This window comes from Phaseolus vulgaris, chromosome 5, assembly GCF_000499845.2.
Source record: "Phaseolus vulgaris cultivar G19833 chromosome 5, P. vulgaris v2.0, whole genome shotgun sequence".
NCBI classification, from domain to species: Eukaryota; Viridiplantae; Streptophyta; class Magnoliopsida; order Fabales; family Fabaceae; genus Phaseolus; species Phaseolus vulgaris.
The window spans coordinates 2,929,877-2,943,372 of NC_023755.2; the positions used below are offsets into that span (position 1 = coordinate 2,929,877).

Below are 13,496 nucleotides of genomic sequence, written 5' to 3' on the forward strand. Positions count from 1 at the left end.
GTAATGTTTAGGATGAAAAATAACGATAACACATCCAAAATATAATCATTGATAACGTTCAATATAAGTCAGATATATGGTCTATGTTGGTTGAACTCAATATAAAGATGAAGATGACATAAACCAATGCTACCACTTCCTGTATCTAAACTCAGTTACACCGAAACAACTATTTGGCATAGTTAAATTGTGTTTAACTTGTCTTTTAATTTTACTTAATTAAAGTTTGAAGTTAATTTTGTATATCATTGAAGTTGTAATAATATTATTGCTTTATTATGTTGTGTGTTATGTTTAATTGTTTTGTTCCTTAATAATTTTGTTTTATTTTCTCATATCGTATTATTTTGTTACTGTGAAATCAACCTTTTGATAATAGATATTAAGTTTACTATACATGGCATCTTCATCGACAAAGAGAACAAAAATGATAAAGGTAAAGCACCATCAGACTATGCTTAGTTGGTGTACCCAACCCCATAAGATTTTAAGGAGTTTTGGATCATTTGCAGTATTTCAGTTGACAATGTTAGATGCTTGCATACGAGAAAAAGTTTATGACAGACCAGTCTTAGCTCGGAAAGTGATGAATTTTCCATTTTTTTTTGTCGTAGTTGAATTCGAGTTTCAACATCATTTAAATTTCCAAGGTTTGCAATCATTCCTTTGTTTGTTTGAGAAATGATTATAATACGCCTGAATACTAAAGGTTATATGTTAACCCCTGATAATCTTGTGTGAGCTAATTTCAGTACTCAGATTACCCTTTGTTGTCAACTTCATATTTGAATAACTCACTTTTTTTTTTCTTTTTTCACTCTCCATCGTTGTGGCTGAATCAATTATACGTCTTTATTTTCAAACTCAATCTTCCTATTTTTCCTAACATAGTTGAATATATTGCATATATTCTCAACTTCTCAGCGTTTTTCTGCCCCCATACTTATGCAGACACTTCTTCTTACCCAATCTTGATTTTGTGTTTTCTTCTTATTTTTACCCAACCAAACCATCATAATTTTTCTCTTTTTCTCATGCAAACTCACCCTAAAACAGAGGACTAATAAGATGGACAAAAAACTAATTTCAATGACGTTTTTTACTTTATTAATATTCTAGCTTTCATGCCATACATTCTCAGCATCTAAACAAATTATTAACTAGACAATGCTAGAGTGCAAAACCCACGAGAAGATCAATTTATGAGAATACGATGTAAAACACATGCCACAATCACAAAAAATGAAGACATAACTATAAAGTAACATCACCATCGTGTGTGGGTTCCAAATTTCGCTGGCGGTTCAGACTTAGTTCAGTTAGGACATTCAACAAACACCTTGCGTGCCCTTTTATCCTCAGAGACTTTAACCAGCACCTCACAATCCAAGAGCGAGTCAGAAACAGTGCAAATCAATCTCTATTCGCGTCCACCAAAGACGAGTCAGTGGTAGCGGCATCGTGCTGCTGGTGTTGTTGTTCGGCGTTCATGAGTGCGTCCATGTCTCTTATTCTGGTGCGCATGACGTTGGTGACTAGAACTGTGAGAGAAAAAAATGAGTGAAGTGAATCTGATTAACGGTGACGAAACAATTGAAGGAGAAAGAATTGGAAGAGAGGTTACTAGCGGCGGTTCCGAAAGTCCATAGCCATAGGATCTTCACACCAACGCTCTTCGGTTCGCGCGCCATGGAGAAGAGATTCTGCAATGCACAGAGTGCAATTTTTGTCTGAAGATAAAGACAAAACAAAATAGGTTAATAATAAAAATAATAAAATATTCAAAGAAATAGAAAAACTAAATAGCATTTTTTTTAATAAAAATTTAAACAAAATCAAATCTTCATTGAATCTGTTAAATATAATTAAATATAGTAAAAATATAAAAATATGATCTTTTAATTTTTTTCAAATTTTTTTACTGTTATGACACTTCTCTTAAATGAGGTTAGTTGTAGAATACATATTCGTGAAGTATCCAATTCAAAGAGTATTTGTTGAATTTGGTAATTCTAATACGGTTTTAACACAATTTTAAAAAAGAAAAATACATTAATTTTCTAAAGACTCAAACTTATTTTATAAATTTTTATTATGATTACAAAAATAAGAAACAAATTCTTTTGAACAAGTCATGAAAAATATTTTTTCTGTTCAAAAAATAACGAGAAAGATATTTGTGTACATAAATCTTTATTGTCAAATTTATATAATTCATAATTATATAATATATAGATTTGTGTTCTCGTGTCCTACATTTTAAATATTATACATATATTTGTATTTGTGTCCGTGTTGTATCAGTGTTTGTATTTCACTGAATATAAATTTCTTATAAATGATATAACAACATAACTACCACACAAAAAGTATTATGAAAACTACAATAAATATTACGAAAATTAAAAAAAAATGTGAGAATAAAAAAAAGTATAATTTAAGAAAGTTTATAATGAATTCCTCTATAAAAAAAAGTGACCACGACTAAAATAAAACAGAAAAGTATGCCCTAATTAGATATGAATTTTTTTTCTATTGTACGTTCCTTTCTAAGTAAAAAGTATTTCCATTAAAAAATATATACACAAACATTTTTATCGCATTATGATTTGATTTATATATTTTTTATGACATTAATATCGGTATAAATTATTCGTGATTTTGATAAGTATAAGTTTATATATATATATATATATAAGTACTATATTTTTCGTGTTATGTATTGACCGTTTTTTAAATAAATTTTATATAATAGAATGTATAATGAGATCATATTTTAAGTAATATGTAAAATTATATATTATAAAAAAAATCTAAAATCAGTGTGAAAATATCTGTATTTTTTATAAAAAATAAATAATAAAATTAAAAATACAAATAAATAATTTATTATCTTTTATGTGAAATTTATTTTTTCTTCAAAGTATTGAGAAAAAATGTTGTTATTTGTAAGAACTTAATTTGTAGGATGGTAAAGTAAGTTTCAGTTTCACCGGTGGATTACTAACCTACCAAAATTTGGTAAATTGAGTTAGGGTTTTCAACCAATTAATCCATTTATCTTGTATTACCTACAATTTTTAAGTTACCATTCATTTTTCTCAATATCTAAACCTATTATACTGAAACTAGCAGGGAATATAAGATATTGTTATGATCAGAATTTCATTTAAAATAAGTAATTCTTTTTTTTTTTCTTAAGTTGTTTACAAAAGGGTCAAATATGTTTTCATTCGCGTACTATAAAACGAAATTTGTGTTTCATCATTGATTTAAGCTTTAGACCATCCAGGTACTTGTAGCATGGAACTGATAGAAATTGGTCATTTTGTATGTGAAATTGGTTCAATTTAAGGTTTCACTTCATCAACTCATTGAGAATAGTTATAGTGGACATCAGTTTCCAGTCGAAATAACAATGAATTTTGAAAAAAACTAACAATCATGAACATTAACTAATGGTAAAAAAATCTTTTTGTTCTTATTTGACTAATTAATCTCATAAGAAATAAACTAAATTTATATTCTTATCACTCCATATGATCATACTTCGATTAATCTTACGATAGTTAGTTTTATTGAAGAATTGATTAAGACTTTGAATGGTTGTACTACTTTAAATACTTAGATGAATAAACTTACTTTGCTAAAAAATATTTTGTTCGTGTGGCCCATGCAAGTTTCTTTTCTTCAAAGTAGATTGTCTATCCTTTTCATGTCCAACTTGTGTCATTCTAATATTTTTCTAATATAAAATTGGTTATACTAAAAGCATAAGATGAAGTCCTAGAATTTGTTGGTTTTACAATATTTCATGAAATGAGGTAAGGTAAAAACCTCATGTTTACTTGTTACTTAACGTTTATTGAATAAAAACTTCATCGACTATTTCTATCTTCATGAGAATAAGATCTAATTTATCTAAATTTATGAATTTGTCAAAAAAGTGTTAAACAAAACTTTTTAATTTGTTAATCGTTGAATTAGATTGTGTCTATAACAATATTAATTTAGTCCATTTGTAAAACATATATAAAATTATCCAAACTATTCTAATAATATTGTTAATCATAGTATTATAAAAAGTAATACATTACAATTGTGAACTGTTATAAATTAGACGAGTATAAAAACGAATGAGAATGAGAACGAAATAGATATTTACATACTCATTCTCATATAATCTTTTTTATTAATATAAAAACAGATTCAGATTTTTCATTCGGAGAGTTCGAATATATATATATATATATATATATATATATATATATATTATGTAAGTCATGATCCAATAATTATTTATATTGTTATCAAAGGCAATCACCCTCAATGCTTTTTTACTTGAAATAATAAAATAAATAGTAGCTAAACTTTTAACCTTCCCTTTTTTATCTCTAAAAATGTAATCAAAATTAAATATTTTTTAAGTATGGTATTTTCGTTACACTATAAGTCGTATGTAGAATTTCATGATAAGTATTTAAAATAACAGTGCAGATTTGGTAATTTGAAAGAATTTATCACTAATTTGATCATTAAATAATGCACTGCCAAGTTGGTAATGAGAAGAATCAAAGTATGATTCAGTACTTAACATGTAAAAAATTTATTAGTGCCTACTAATTTAGTTTTGTAAAAAAAAATTAAGTTCAAGGACCATTTTATTTTCTATTTGTTATCTATTTATGGATTAAATCAGAATAATCATTCTTACAAAAACATAAATCAACCTTACCTCCTATTTTCAATCACTAAATTGGTCACTTATTAATAAATATAAAATATTAAAAGAAAAGTGTAAAATCCCAATTTGAGAAGAATTATAAACAAAAAATGCTAATAAAGTTGACCTATAGGAAAAAAAAAGCTAATTGTGAGGTCAAAATTGAAAGAACAATGATGTATAAACAGTTGCAAAAGAAAAAGAAGAGGACAATATTTGTCCTTGACAAAAAGGAAAAAGAATATGTTTTACAATATAGAAAGTAGCATTAAAGTAAATGAATTAGAATGGTAGCAATATTTAGGAAGCACTAATAAAATGCATGTTTTGATATAATGAGATGAGGTTTATGTATATTTTTGAATATATTATATTCTATGTATATAATTAATAACAACAACAGACAATGCACGTGTATACCCTACACTACATTATAGTGAGATGACAATTAGGGCATCATTACCCATCATTATAGGGACATTCTCACTCAACACTTAACATTTGGGAGTTATAACATTGGGTGGTGGTGACATTCACATACCTTTCAATCTTGTACAAAAATTATTTATCATTTGGTTCTTAGAAATTCAAATTGGACTTTATCATGTTTTCACAACTTTCATTATTTAAAATTGTTTTTTTAAAAGATGAGTTGAGACGATAATATTCACTAGTTGAACTAGTTTTTATTTTTTTGGTTGTTTTTACTTCAGTTCTTGATCGAAAGAGTATTGATAAAAGATTATCTGATATTTATGTAAGTGTTTAGTATTCAAATACAATAATTATGTAAAAATGATGTTGTATATTTGTTTTTATTACAACGTCTATTTATAATAGCTGGTGAGTCAATTCACTTTTAAATCTTAATTAAAACTTGCATTATATTTAATACTCATATTATTTATTTATATAATTTAATTACTGTTAATACATATTTTAGTAAATATATTTTAATTTTACATCGTTCGATCAATATCTGGTGGAGATTCCACGTCGACTAGAGATGAAAAAATTTCATTATATATAAGTGGGTGTAAACCTCACTTCTTGAGTTGATTTTATGGGATTGAGTTAGGCTTAAAGTCTACTTTGTAATATGGTATCAGGCCATCCACTATCGGACCGTTATCGGACCACCCATCATATCTTATCCTCGCATGAGTTGTCATTCTCGACGTGAGAAGAGGGTGTTGGAGGGGTAAAAAACCAATTTGAAATCTTGTGAAACAAGAAGAAGGTGCTAGAATTGATGACCTAATTGTTGAAGAGTGTTCAAAAAAATAGGGTTTAAGAGGCATTAAGGTAGCATGGGGCGGTGGCGTGTGGCGTATCTATTTGGGGCACTCTCTTTCTCTTTCTCTTTCTTCACTTTATTTATCACTTTCTATTTCTCTGTAAGCTTTATTTTATTCCTTTCAAATTTTTTTCCTTTTTCTTTATTATTATTATTTGTTTCAAGGGAGGAAGAGGAGCGTCTGCAGAAGTGGGCTCCACACCCATGTAGGGCCCAATAGCAGCCCAATTTTGCCGACCACAAGGCTTTGTCTTTTCCTTAGTGCTTTTTTTTTTGCCTCCAAAACCTTACTTGTCACAAAGAAAAAAAAAAGGAACAAAAGAAAAATATCTTCACGTGGATATAATTGCAGTATAAAAAGCATGTTTAGTAGGCTCAATTTACAATACTACCCCTTCATTTTTTTTCTCATTATTATTTGCTCCTTTGCATAGATAAGGAAACTCAAATTTAAATTAATCTGTAAAATTTTCTTTATATAATTTTATTTTCAATTTGTATATAAGTGTGTGTATAAGTGATTTTAACTTGTGCCAAAGTTAATTTTATTTCACTTGTTTAATTCTTATATGTTTAAGAGGTTAAAATAGTGATTAAATGTGTTTAATTAATGTTCATAAGAAAGAGAGAACTGTGATTAAATGTTCAATCTTGAACATAATGGAGAAGCCAATTTTGAAATTAAAAAAATTAAATAAGTTTTTTATTTAAGTTAAACATAAATGGTATAAATTAATGCGTAGAATCTCTTTAATATAGTTTTTCTAATTTTTTTTACAGAAATTAATATTAAACAGAAAAACTTATTTTTTATTTTTCTTTTCTGAAAATTCTTATATACTCTAAATAAACTAAATATATTCATTATATCTTTCTTCTTTAACTAATTTGTAATTAAATTACCTAATATTGTGATGTAGAAATGAATAAAAAAATTAATTATTTGATTGGCAATTTTTTATTGTATTTCTTAATTTATCCACGACAAACTTAACTACACATAATAAGATACGAAAGAATAATACTTATTCAAAAAGTTAAAACTGTGATCAAAACTTTGAATAATACTTATTCAAAAGTCTTTCAAATTTTGGATCCTGAACGTTATAGGGTTACCAATTTAGGAGCGTTTGAAATAATTTATTTGTGTATAAAATCAACTTTTGACATTCATGCAAACCTTTTTTTTTTAATTAATTTCAAAATGAAACTTCATAGAACAAGTAATTTTTTAAAACTTTTTTTTTTCTTTCGGTGATTAAGATTCAAAAATATGTTGAACAAACACTTAAAGTTGTTTATTTAAAAGTGTAATTAATTTTATGGTAATATGTAAAAATCTTGGTTGTTACAATTCTTACAAATTTGAACTAATATGTAATATGTAAATATGGTGTGTTAGGATTAAGTTGTTGACATTAAATGCTTAAAACACAGTTAGAAAAACACACTATTCATTGAAATTTGGAACAAAAACTTTGTTGTGAAGGAAAATATATGTTGAAACACATACATGAAATTTATGAACATTGAAGTTTTTGCCATCACAAAGTTGATTTTTATCAGCTAACAGATCTACTAACTGCCACCTACTTTTGTCTCAGCTACTTTACATAGACTTTTTCTTCCATCAATTTCTTTTTGATGAATGAAGCACCATTTGCAATTCTGCTTGTGAAGCAGCATCACAGGTGTGTTAAACTATTGATTGAAAAGCAGAAGCCATGATACTTGTTTCCTGAATCAAACGAATTTCCTCAATAAAGCCAAATTCACATTACTCAAAAGTGTCTTAAACTAAAGCAAGTGCATTAATCTCTTCACCTAAACAAGGCCACAGGGTTTCCTTATCCAAAACCAAGGGGTGATTTGGTCATTCTGGGAAAGATGATGAGTTAAGAAATCAAATCAGCTACAATTATAGGCTTAAATATTGAAAACAGCCAATGAAAAATTCCCATATTTTGAGAATACTAGTAGTTCATGTATGAAAATGATAAGCATAAAAGGGCCCCAAAAACCACCTGTTAGTGCAAGTCAGCATCAAACACATATCAAAACCATATTCAAATAACAGCACCTGCCTAACCACAGTTGAGAATAAACAAAAAGAAACTAAGGCATGCCAAACCAAACCAAGAGAGGAGAATCTCTCTCTGGTTGTTTGGGTTTCAAGCTTTCCTTCTTTCTTCCTCTTTTCTTTCTTCTGTGAACTTCTTCCTCACAAGGAAAACAAAACCAAACCAAAACCAAAACCAAAACAACCTCAAGGTTTCTTTTCTTCCTGTGCTTGAACTCCATAAAGCCAAGGAAGGAAAACAGACCAAACCATATACCAAACCAGTATCCTTTATTCCCACTTATTCATTCAACCTGTGGTTTATCCTTGGAATATGGTTCAAAGAAAGGTTCCTAGCAAGCTTGGAATCCAAGCTGAACATGTTAAATCAGACAAGAGGTTGGCAAACATGAAGCTATCTTCATCTCAGCACCAAGATGGCAAAAGTAGAGGGGCTGATATGAAGAAGAAAATGAGAAAATCAAGGTCAATAAAGCTTTCTGATCTCGAGGTTCTTCAATCATCATCATCACCACCACCTTCAAGGAGAAGCTTGTCTCAACCGGGAAAGCCACCTCCTCTTCACACTCCAACGACTACAGCATCAGCATCAGCATCACCTCAGAAGCAGCAACCTTTGCTCAGAACAACAGATGCTTCACCCAATTACATGAAGCCAACAAGCAGTTCACATGCAAAAAAGGAACTTTTCCCGGTAAGCCACAGGAACCCTCAATCTGGTTCTGATTTCAAGAATCTTCCAAGAAAATTTTCCACAGATTCCAAAGCTGTCTGTGCTAAAAAACCTGCCAAAGCCTTGGCAAGATCGTCTAGTCTGAGTTTGGTGAGAACATTGACCAAAACCACTACTTTCAAGGCTTCTAGAACCTGTTCTAGAAAATCCTCCAGGGCTGTTATGTGTGCAGATATGACTGCACCACAGAGAGCCACTTGTTCTTCAACTTTGAAGGACTCAAAGTTCCCTTCGTACCTCATGCTTAGCCACGGGGCAACCGAGTCAGAGGGAACTTCAGCCATGAAGGTTTGCCCTTACACATATTGTTCCCTTAATGGTCATCATCATGTTGATTTGCCACCATTGAAGAGCTTCATGTCAGCAAGGAGGCGCCTTCTGAAGACGCAGAAGCGCGCCAAGCTTGAAGCACTCAGCCCTCCGAGACTGAAGGTTCCCCTTCAGATAGATAAGAAGGACTCTGATGTTGAGCAGAGTGTTTCTGAGGAAAAACCTGCTTGTGATGAAATTGACATTGATATCTTCATTGAAATCTATGCCAATGAAAAGGATGCAAAACCAACCGGAGCGGAAGAAATGGGGAGAAGAGATTTTCTCAAAGAGATTGAGGATGAAGCAGATAACAAGTCATCGATTGAAGATAATGGCATAGCAGCAAGTGAAATCGGTATTCCTTCTCCCTCTGTACGTGAAATTGATCTTGAGGAGGAATTGATAAAACCCTTTGATGACGTTGCAAAGGAAGTAGATACCAAGGGAGAATTTCTCCAAGAACAAAATTCACAAGATGCAGATGAAGATCACCAACCTATTGTCTGGTGTCATGAAGAAATGAGTATGGGAAGCTACTGCAGCGATGGGGAACAGGATATGGGGGATGTTGATATGGATGATCCTGATTCCAGAACCTATGAAATGGAGTGGAAGGAGGAGAGATTTTGCGGATTCGATCACGAAGAGGATGCTGATTCTTCCGTTTACACAGAAGAGGACAGCGACTCAAAAGTTGAGTCCTCATCAGAGAGTTCTCATGATGTGTCAGTGACATGGTTAGATGATATCCTTGGTAGCTATTATGAGCACTTTCTGGTTGATGAAACACACAAAGAAGCCAAGTCAGAAGAAAGCACCCATTTTGAAGATACAAATGGAAGCGTTGAAACTGAAGAAGTTGAGTACTCCCCCATAGGTACTGATCGTGACCAAACTCCATTTACAGAGGAAATATTTGAGTATATGACCAATGCACAAGATAATGGTGGAGAAGATGATAAGCATGTGGATCAAGAGACAATTGACTACACACAGTGTCAGAAGATGAGTGAAACTGGCACAGTTGACGAGACAAGTGAAGATGGATACTCTAGCAGCCTAGAGAACAATGATGAGGGAAATAAAATGGAGAGCCAAATTGAATTGGTGGATGTGTCTGAGGAAAGTAACATGGCTGATGGAGATCAGGATTTGTTGGCAAAAGACCAAGGTAAAGGTAGAAGGATCCAAAGAACAAGTTGCATAGGTGATGAAGAGGAAAGCACAAGCAAGAATTGGAAAGTTGCAATTAGGAGAAAGAGGGCTGTTGAAGATGATGAGGAAATGAGAAAGTTCAACCCCAAAGAGCCAAATTTCCTGCCCTTGGTTCCTGAACCAGAAAAAGAAAAGGTTGATCTGAGGCATCAAATGATGGATGAGAGAAAGAATTCAGAGGAATGGATGCTTGATTGTGCACTCAGACAAGCTGTGACAAAACTTGCACCAGCTAGGAAGAAGAAGGTGGCACTGCTAGTTGAAGCCTTTGAAACCGTGATTCCAGCACCCAAATGTGAAAACCGTGTGAGAAGCAATTCAGCATTTGGTCATGCAGGAAGAATTCAAGCTTGTAGCTGATGGATGTTGCTGAGGTAAAAATTGAGCACAGACCCTTTTTCTCATTCTTTCTAAACTTCTTATTAACATCAACAATTATTTTAGTCTTTCAGCATTTTAAAAAGATTATTGACATGGGAAATTATGAACATTAAGATTCTTTATATCACTAGGAGCACACACGACACCTATGTTATTTTGATCGATTTCTTTATTCATATAAATTATTCTGATAATAACATAAATTTGAGTTTCTTTATACATGAAGTTGTTTGTTGTTTTCAAGCGTGAATACAAGATCAGTTCCTGAATACAAGATTTCTGTCTCCTTTTTCTTTTCTGGTTAGTCTACTGTCATGAAAGGTGAACCAAGAGAAAGTGTTATCTTTCACGGGAAGCATAACCAAACCTCTGAGGAGAAATGTGCCATTGCAGCAAGTAAAATTTGGTTGGCATATCCAACTTTCTGAAACGTGGATAAACTCAGCTTCAAACATTAAGGACTTGCATTGCAATAGTAAAATGAAGAGTGAAGCTCCAGAAAGGGAACTTGTGGTTGCTGTTTAGCTTTATGAATTCGCTTTACCAAAATGTTTAGTGAACTTCAATCATGTGTTGTTTACTTTGTTGCACTTGTTTGTATTTGATGCACTAATATATTTGTGTTGATCAAGGTTATCCATGTCTCTGGATTCTGATAACTAAATTGCTAGTTTGTACAATGCAGAACAACTAATTATTATGTGATTTTCTCTTTTCCTTTTCATCATTGTGAATTATAAAAATTATGATATGGATAGAAAATATTGTATCATGAAAGAAAATACATTATTCATACAAAACAAAAACAAAAAACTTCAGATTCCAAAGCAAACAACAAGATCACCATGAAATGATTTCAAAATGATACATAAGTAGCAGCAGAAGATGTATTAGCCAATTGCTGGAGTCCTTATGACTTTGTTAGATTCATCCACATACAATCGAACTCTCTTAGGTTTAAAATCTGCAGTGACAAAAGAGTCAGGAGGCACCACTTGAATTTGAACCTCACTCATCTCTTCTTTTATCTTTGTTTCTGCTTCTTCAGCAGTGACACCAACCAGTTCAGGCCAACTTGTCTTTGTAGGATTGTTAGCCCCCAAAGCCTGCATGTAATTCCCTGTGCACCAAACATACTTTGATACTATTCATAAACATTCATGAAAATTTCAACCAATGTGACTTGAATATGTTTGAAAAGAGGAAGAATATGACTCACTTGGCAAGGGTTGTTCCTGGGGAGGGTTAGTCCCTTGTTCTTGCTTTTCCTCAGCCATAAACACCAACCAATATGTAGTACTCAATAAAGGATCCTTTGATGAAGGTTTTGTTGAGCTTGAACCCTTTAAGTAGGGGCCATGGAAGCTCTTAAACGGTGGAGTTTGGTTCTTGCTTGCCACCTTTTTTGGACTTTTGCATATTCAGATGATGATTAAGCTGATATATCCAATGCCATATGCCTCAATTTTGTTGTGTCACGTAAGCCAACCAAGACTATGATAATGCTACATGCCAATGTTTGATGGAAAAAATAGTAAAAAATGCTATACTTTACTCCATTTTTTTGAATCTTAGCTTCATTTTATAAATCAACATTTGACCTCTTTTTGTGTATAATGAATGTCTGCATTCTAGTTTCTTATCAATTAATCTTCAATAATGAACTACTACTTTTATAAAACATCTACCACATTAAATTAAAGATAATTAAAAAGTTTAAATTATTTATTTATTTTAAGATAAATAACCTTGATTTCGATGAGATCACTTTGTTGTTGAACTCCAATTTTAAGGGTCAACTTTATATTAAATTTTATTTTAAGATTAATTTAATATTAAATATTGAAGTTGAAAGACTCATTCCTACTTTTTATATATTTATGAATTAGATCATTTTTCAATGACTAAAGTCACAATATCTCACGTTTGCTTAATCTAGTTGATCATTTTGTAATCCTTTTGAATATGATTTTTTTAATTTTTTATTATTTTTATCTTTGTATATGAGGCAGAGATAAGGCATTATGGAAAAGACAAAGCCTTGTGGTCGGCAAACTTGGGCTACTAGTGGGCCCTCCCATGACCGTTATTATTTAAATGTAAATATTTTTATATATTTTATAATTTTTTTTTATAAATTATAACTTGATTAATATAATATTATCTAGTGTTCTCTGAGGTGAAGCAGGTGTTTTGGGAGGGATGACTCTTGAATTTTTTTGGGATGAATTGAGAGTTGGATTATTATTTAGGTGGTATAGATTAATATAAAGATTAATCTTGATTTAGTTTAAAAATGTAGATTAATTAGCACATTTTAATTAATTATTTATTTATTTATTATTTTAGGTCTACGACGTGTGTTCAACGATGTTTTCAGAGATTACTTGATCTTGTTAATCTTGGTGTGGTTTGTCAAGATAACATCAGTCAAGTATGATGTCGACTAAGTCGATAATGTCGAGTATTAATAATCTCGGCTAAGTTGATAATGTCAAGTATTAATGATCTCGACTATGTATAGTACACTAGTCTTTCAAGAAATTTTGTTATTAATTATTTAGATTTTAGAGTTGGTAGTTAAAATCTTGATAGTTAATTACATACCAATACCAATTTAGAAACTATTTATCAATAATAAAAATTAATTTATATACCAATAATTTTGTTACTCTCTAAAATAATATCTAAAATTTAATCAATATAATAATTATTTATTTATTATCTAAAATTATTTTTTATCTAATAATTTTTT

General features: G+C 30.8%; 2 protein-coding genes and 1 long non-coding RNA gene across 3 annotated transcripts; 1 reads left to right on the forward strand and 2 right to left on the reverse strand.

Annotated features, from left to right (window-relative positions):
* Window positions 1-1,081: 1,081 nt before the first annotated feature.
* Window positions 1,082-1,749, reverse strand: LOC137834833 (uncharacterized). The gene is made up of 2 exons (XR_011084973.1): window positions 1,625-1,749; window positions 1,082-1,541 (listed from the first exon to the last, which is right to left on the reverse strand). It is a non-coding gene; the product is annotated as an uncharacterized lncRNA (long non-coding RNA).
* A 6,230-nt stretch (window positions 1,750-7,979) lies between these two features.
* On the forward strand, window positions 7,980-11,465 carry LOC137834834 (uncharacterized). Its single transcript, XM_068643044.1, has 2 exons — window positions 7,980-10,734; window positions 11,047-11,465. The coding sequence occupies exon 1, from the start codon at window positions 8,414-8,416 to the stop codon at window positions 10,718-10,720; it is 2,307 nt and encodes a 768-aa protein (XP_068499145.1). The 5' UTR covers window positions 7,980-8,413; the 3' UTR covers window positions 10,721-10,734; window positions 11,047-11,465.
* A 40-nt stretch (window positions 11,466-11,505) lies between these two features.
* On the reverse strand, window positions 11,506-12,180 carry LOC137834836 (subtilisin inhibitor 1-like). Its single transcript, XM_068643045.1, has 2 exons — window positions 11,961-12,180; window positions 11,506-11,861 (listed from the first exon to the last, which is right to left on the reverse strand). Exons 1-2 carry the CDS (start codon window positions 12,016-12,018, stop codon window positions 11,632-11,634), a joined length of 288 nt encoding a protein of 95 aa, XP_068499146.1. The 5' UTR covers window positions 12,019-12,180; the 3' UTR covers window positions 11,506-11,631.
* Window positions 12,181-13,496: the final 1,316 nt, after the last annotated feature.

What these genes read in the sequence shown, in the direction of transcription:
- LOC137834834 (XM_068643044.1), top strand. Translation starts at nt 8,414, where the DNA reads ATGGTTCAAAGAAAGGTTCCTAGCAAGCTTGGAATCCAAGCTGAACAT.
- LOC137834836 (XM_068643045.1), bottom strand. Translation starts at nt 12,018, where the DNA reads ATGGCTGAGGAAAAGCAAGAACAAGGGACTAACCCTCCCCAGGAACAA. An exon ending in CCAGGAACAACCCTTGCCAA is followed by an intron (nt 11,862 to 11,960) that starts GTGAGTCATATT and finishes TTTGGTGCACAG; the next exon opens with GGAATTACATGCAGGCTTTG.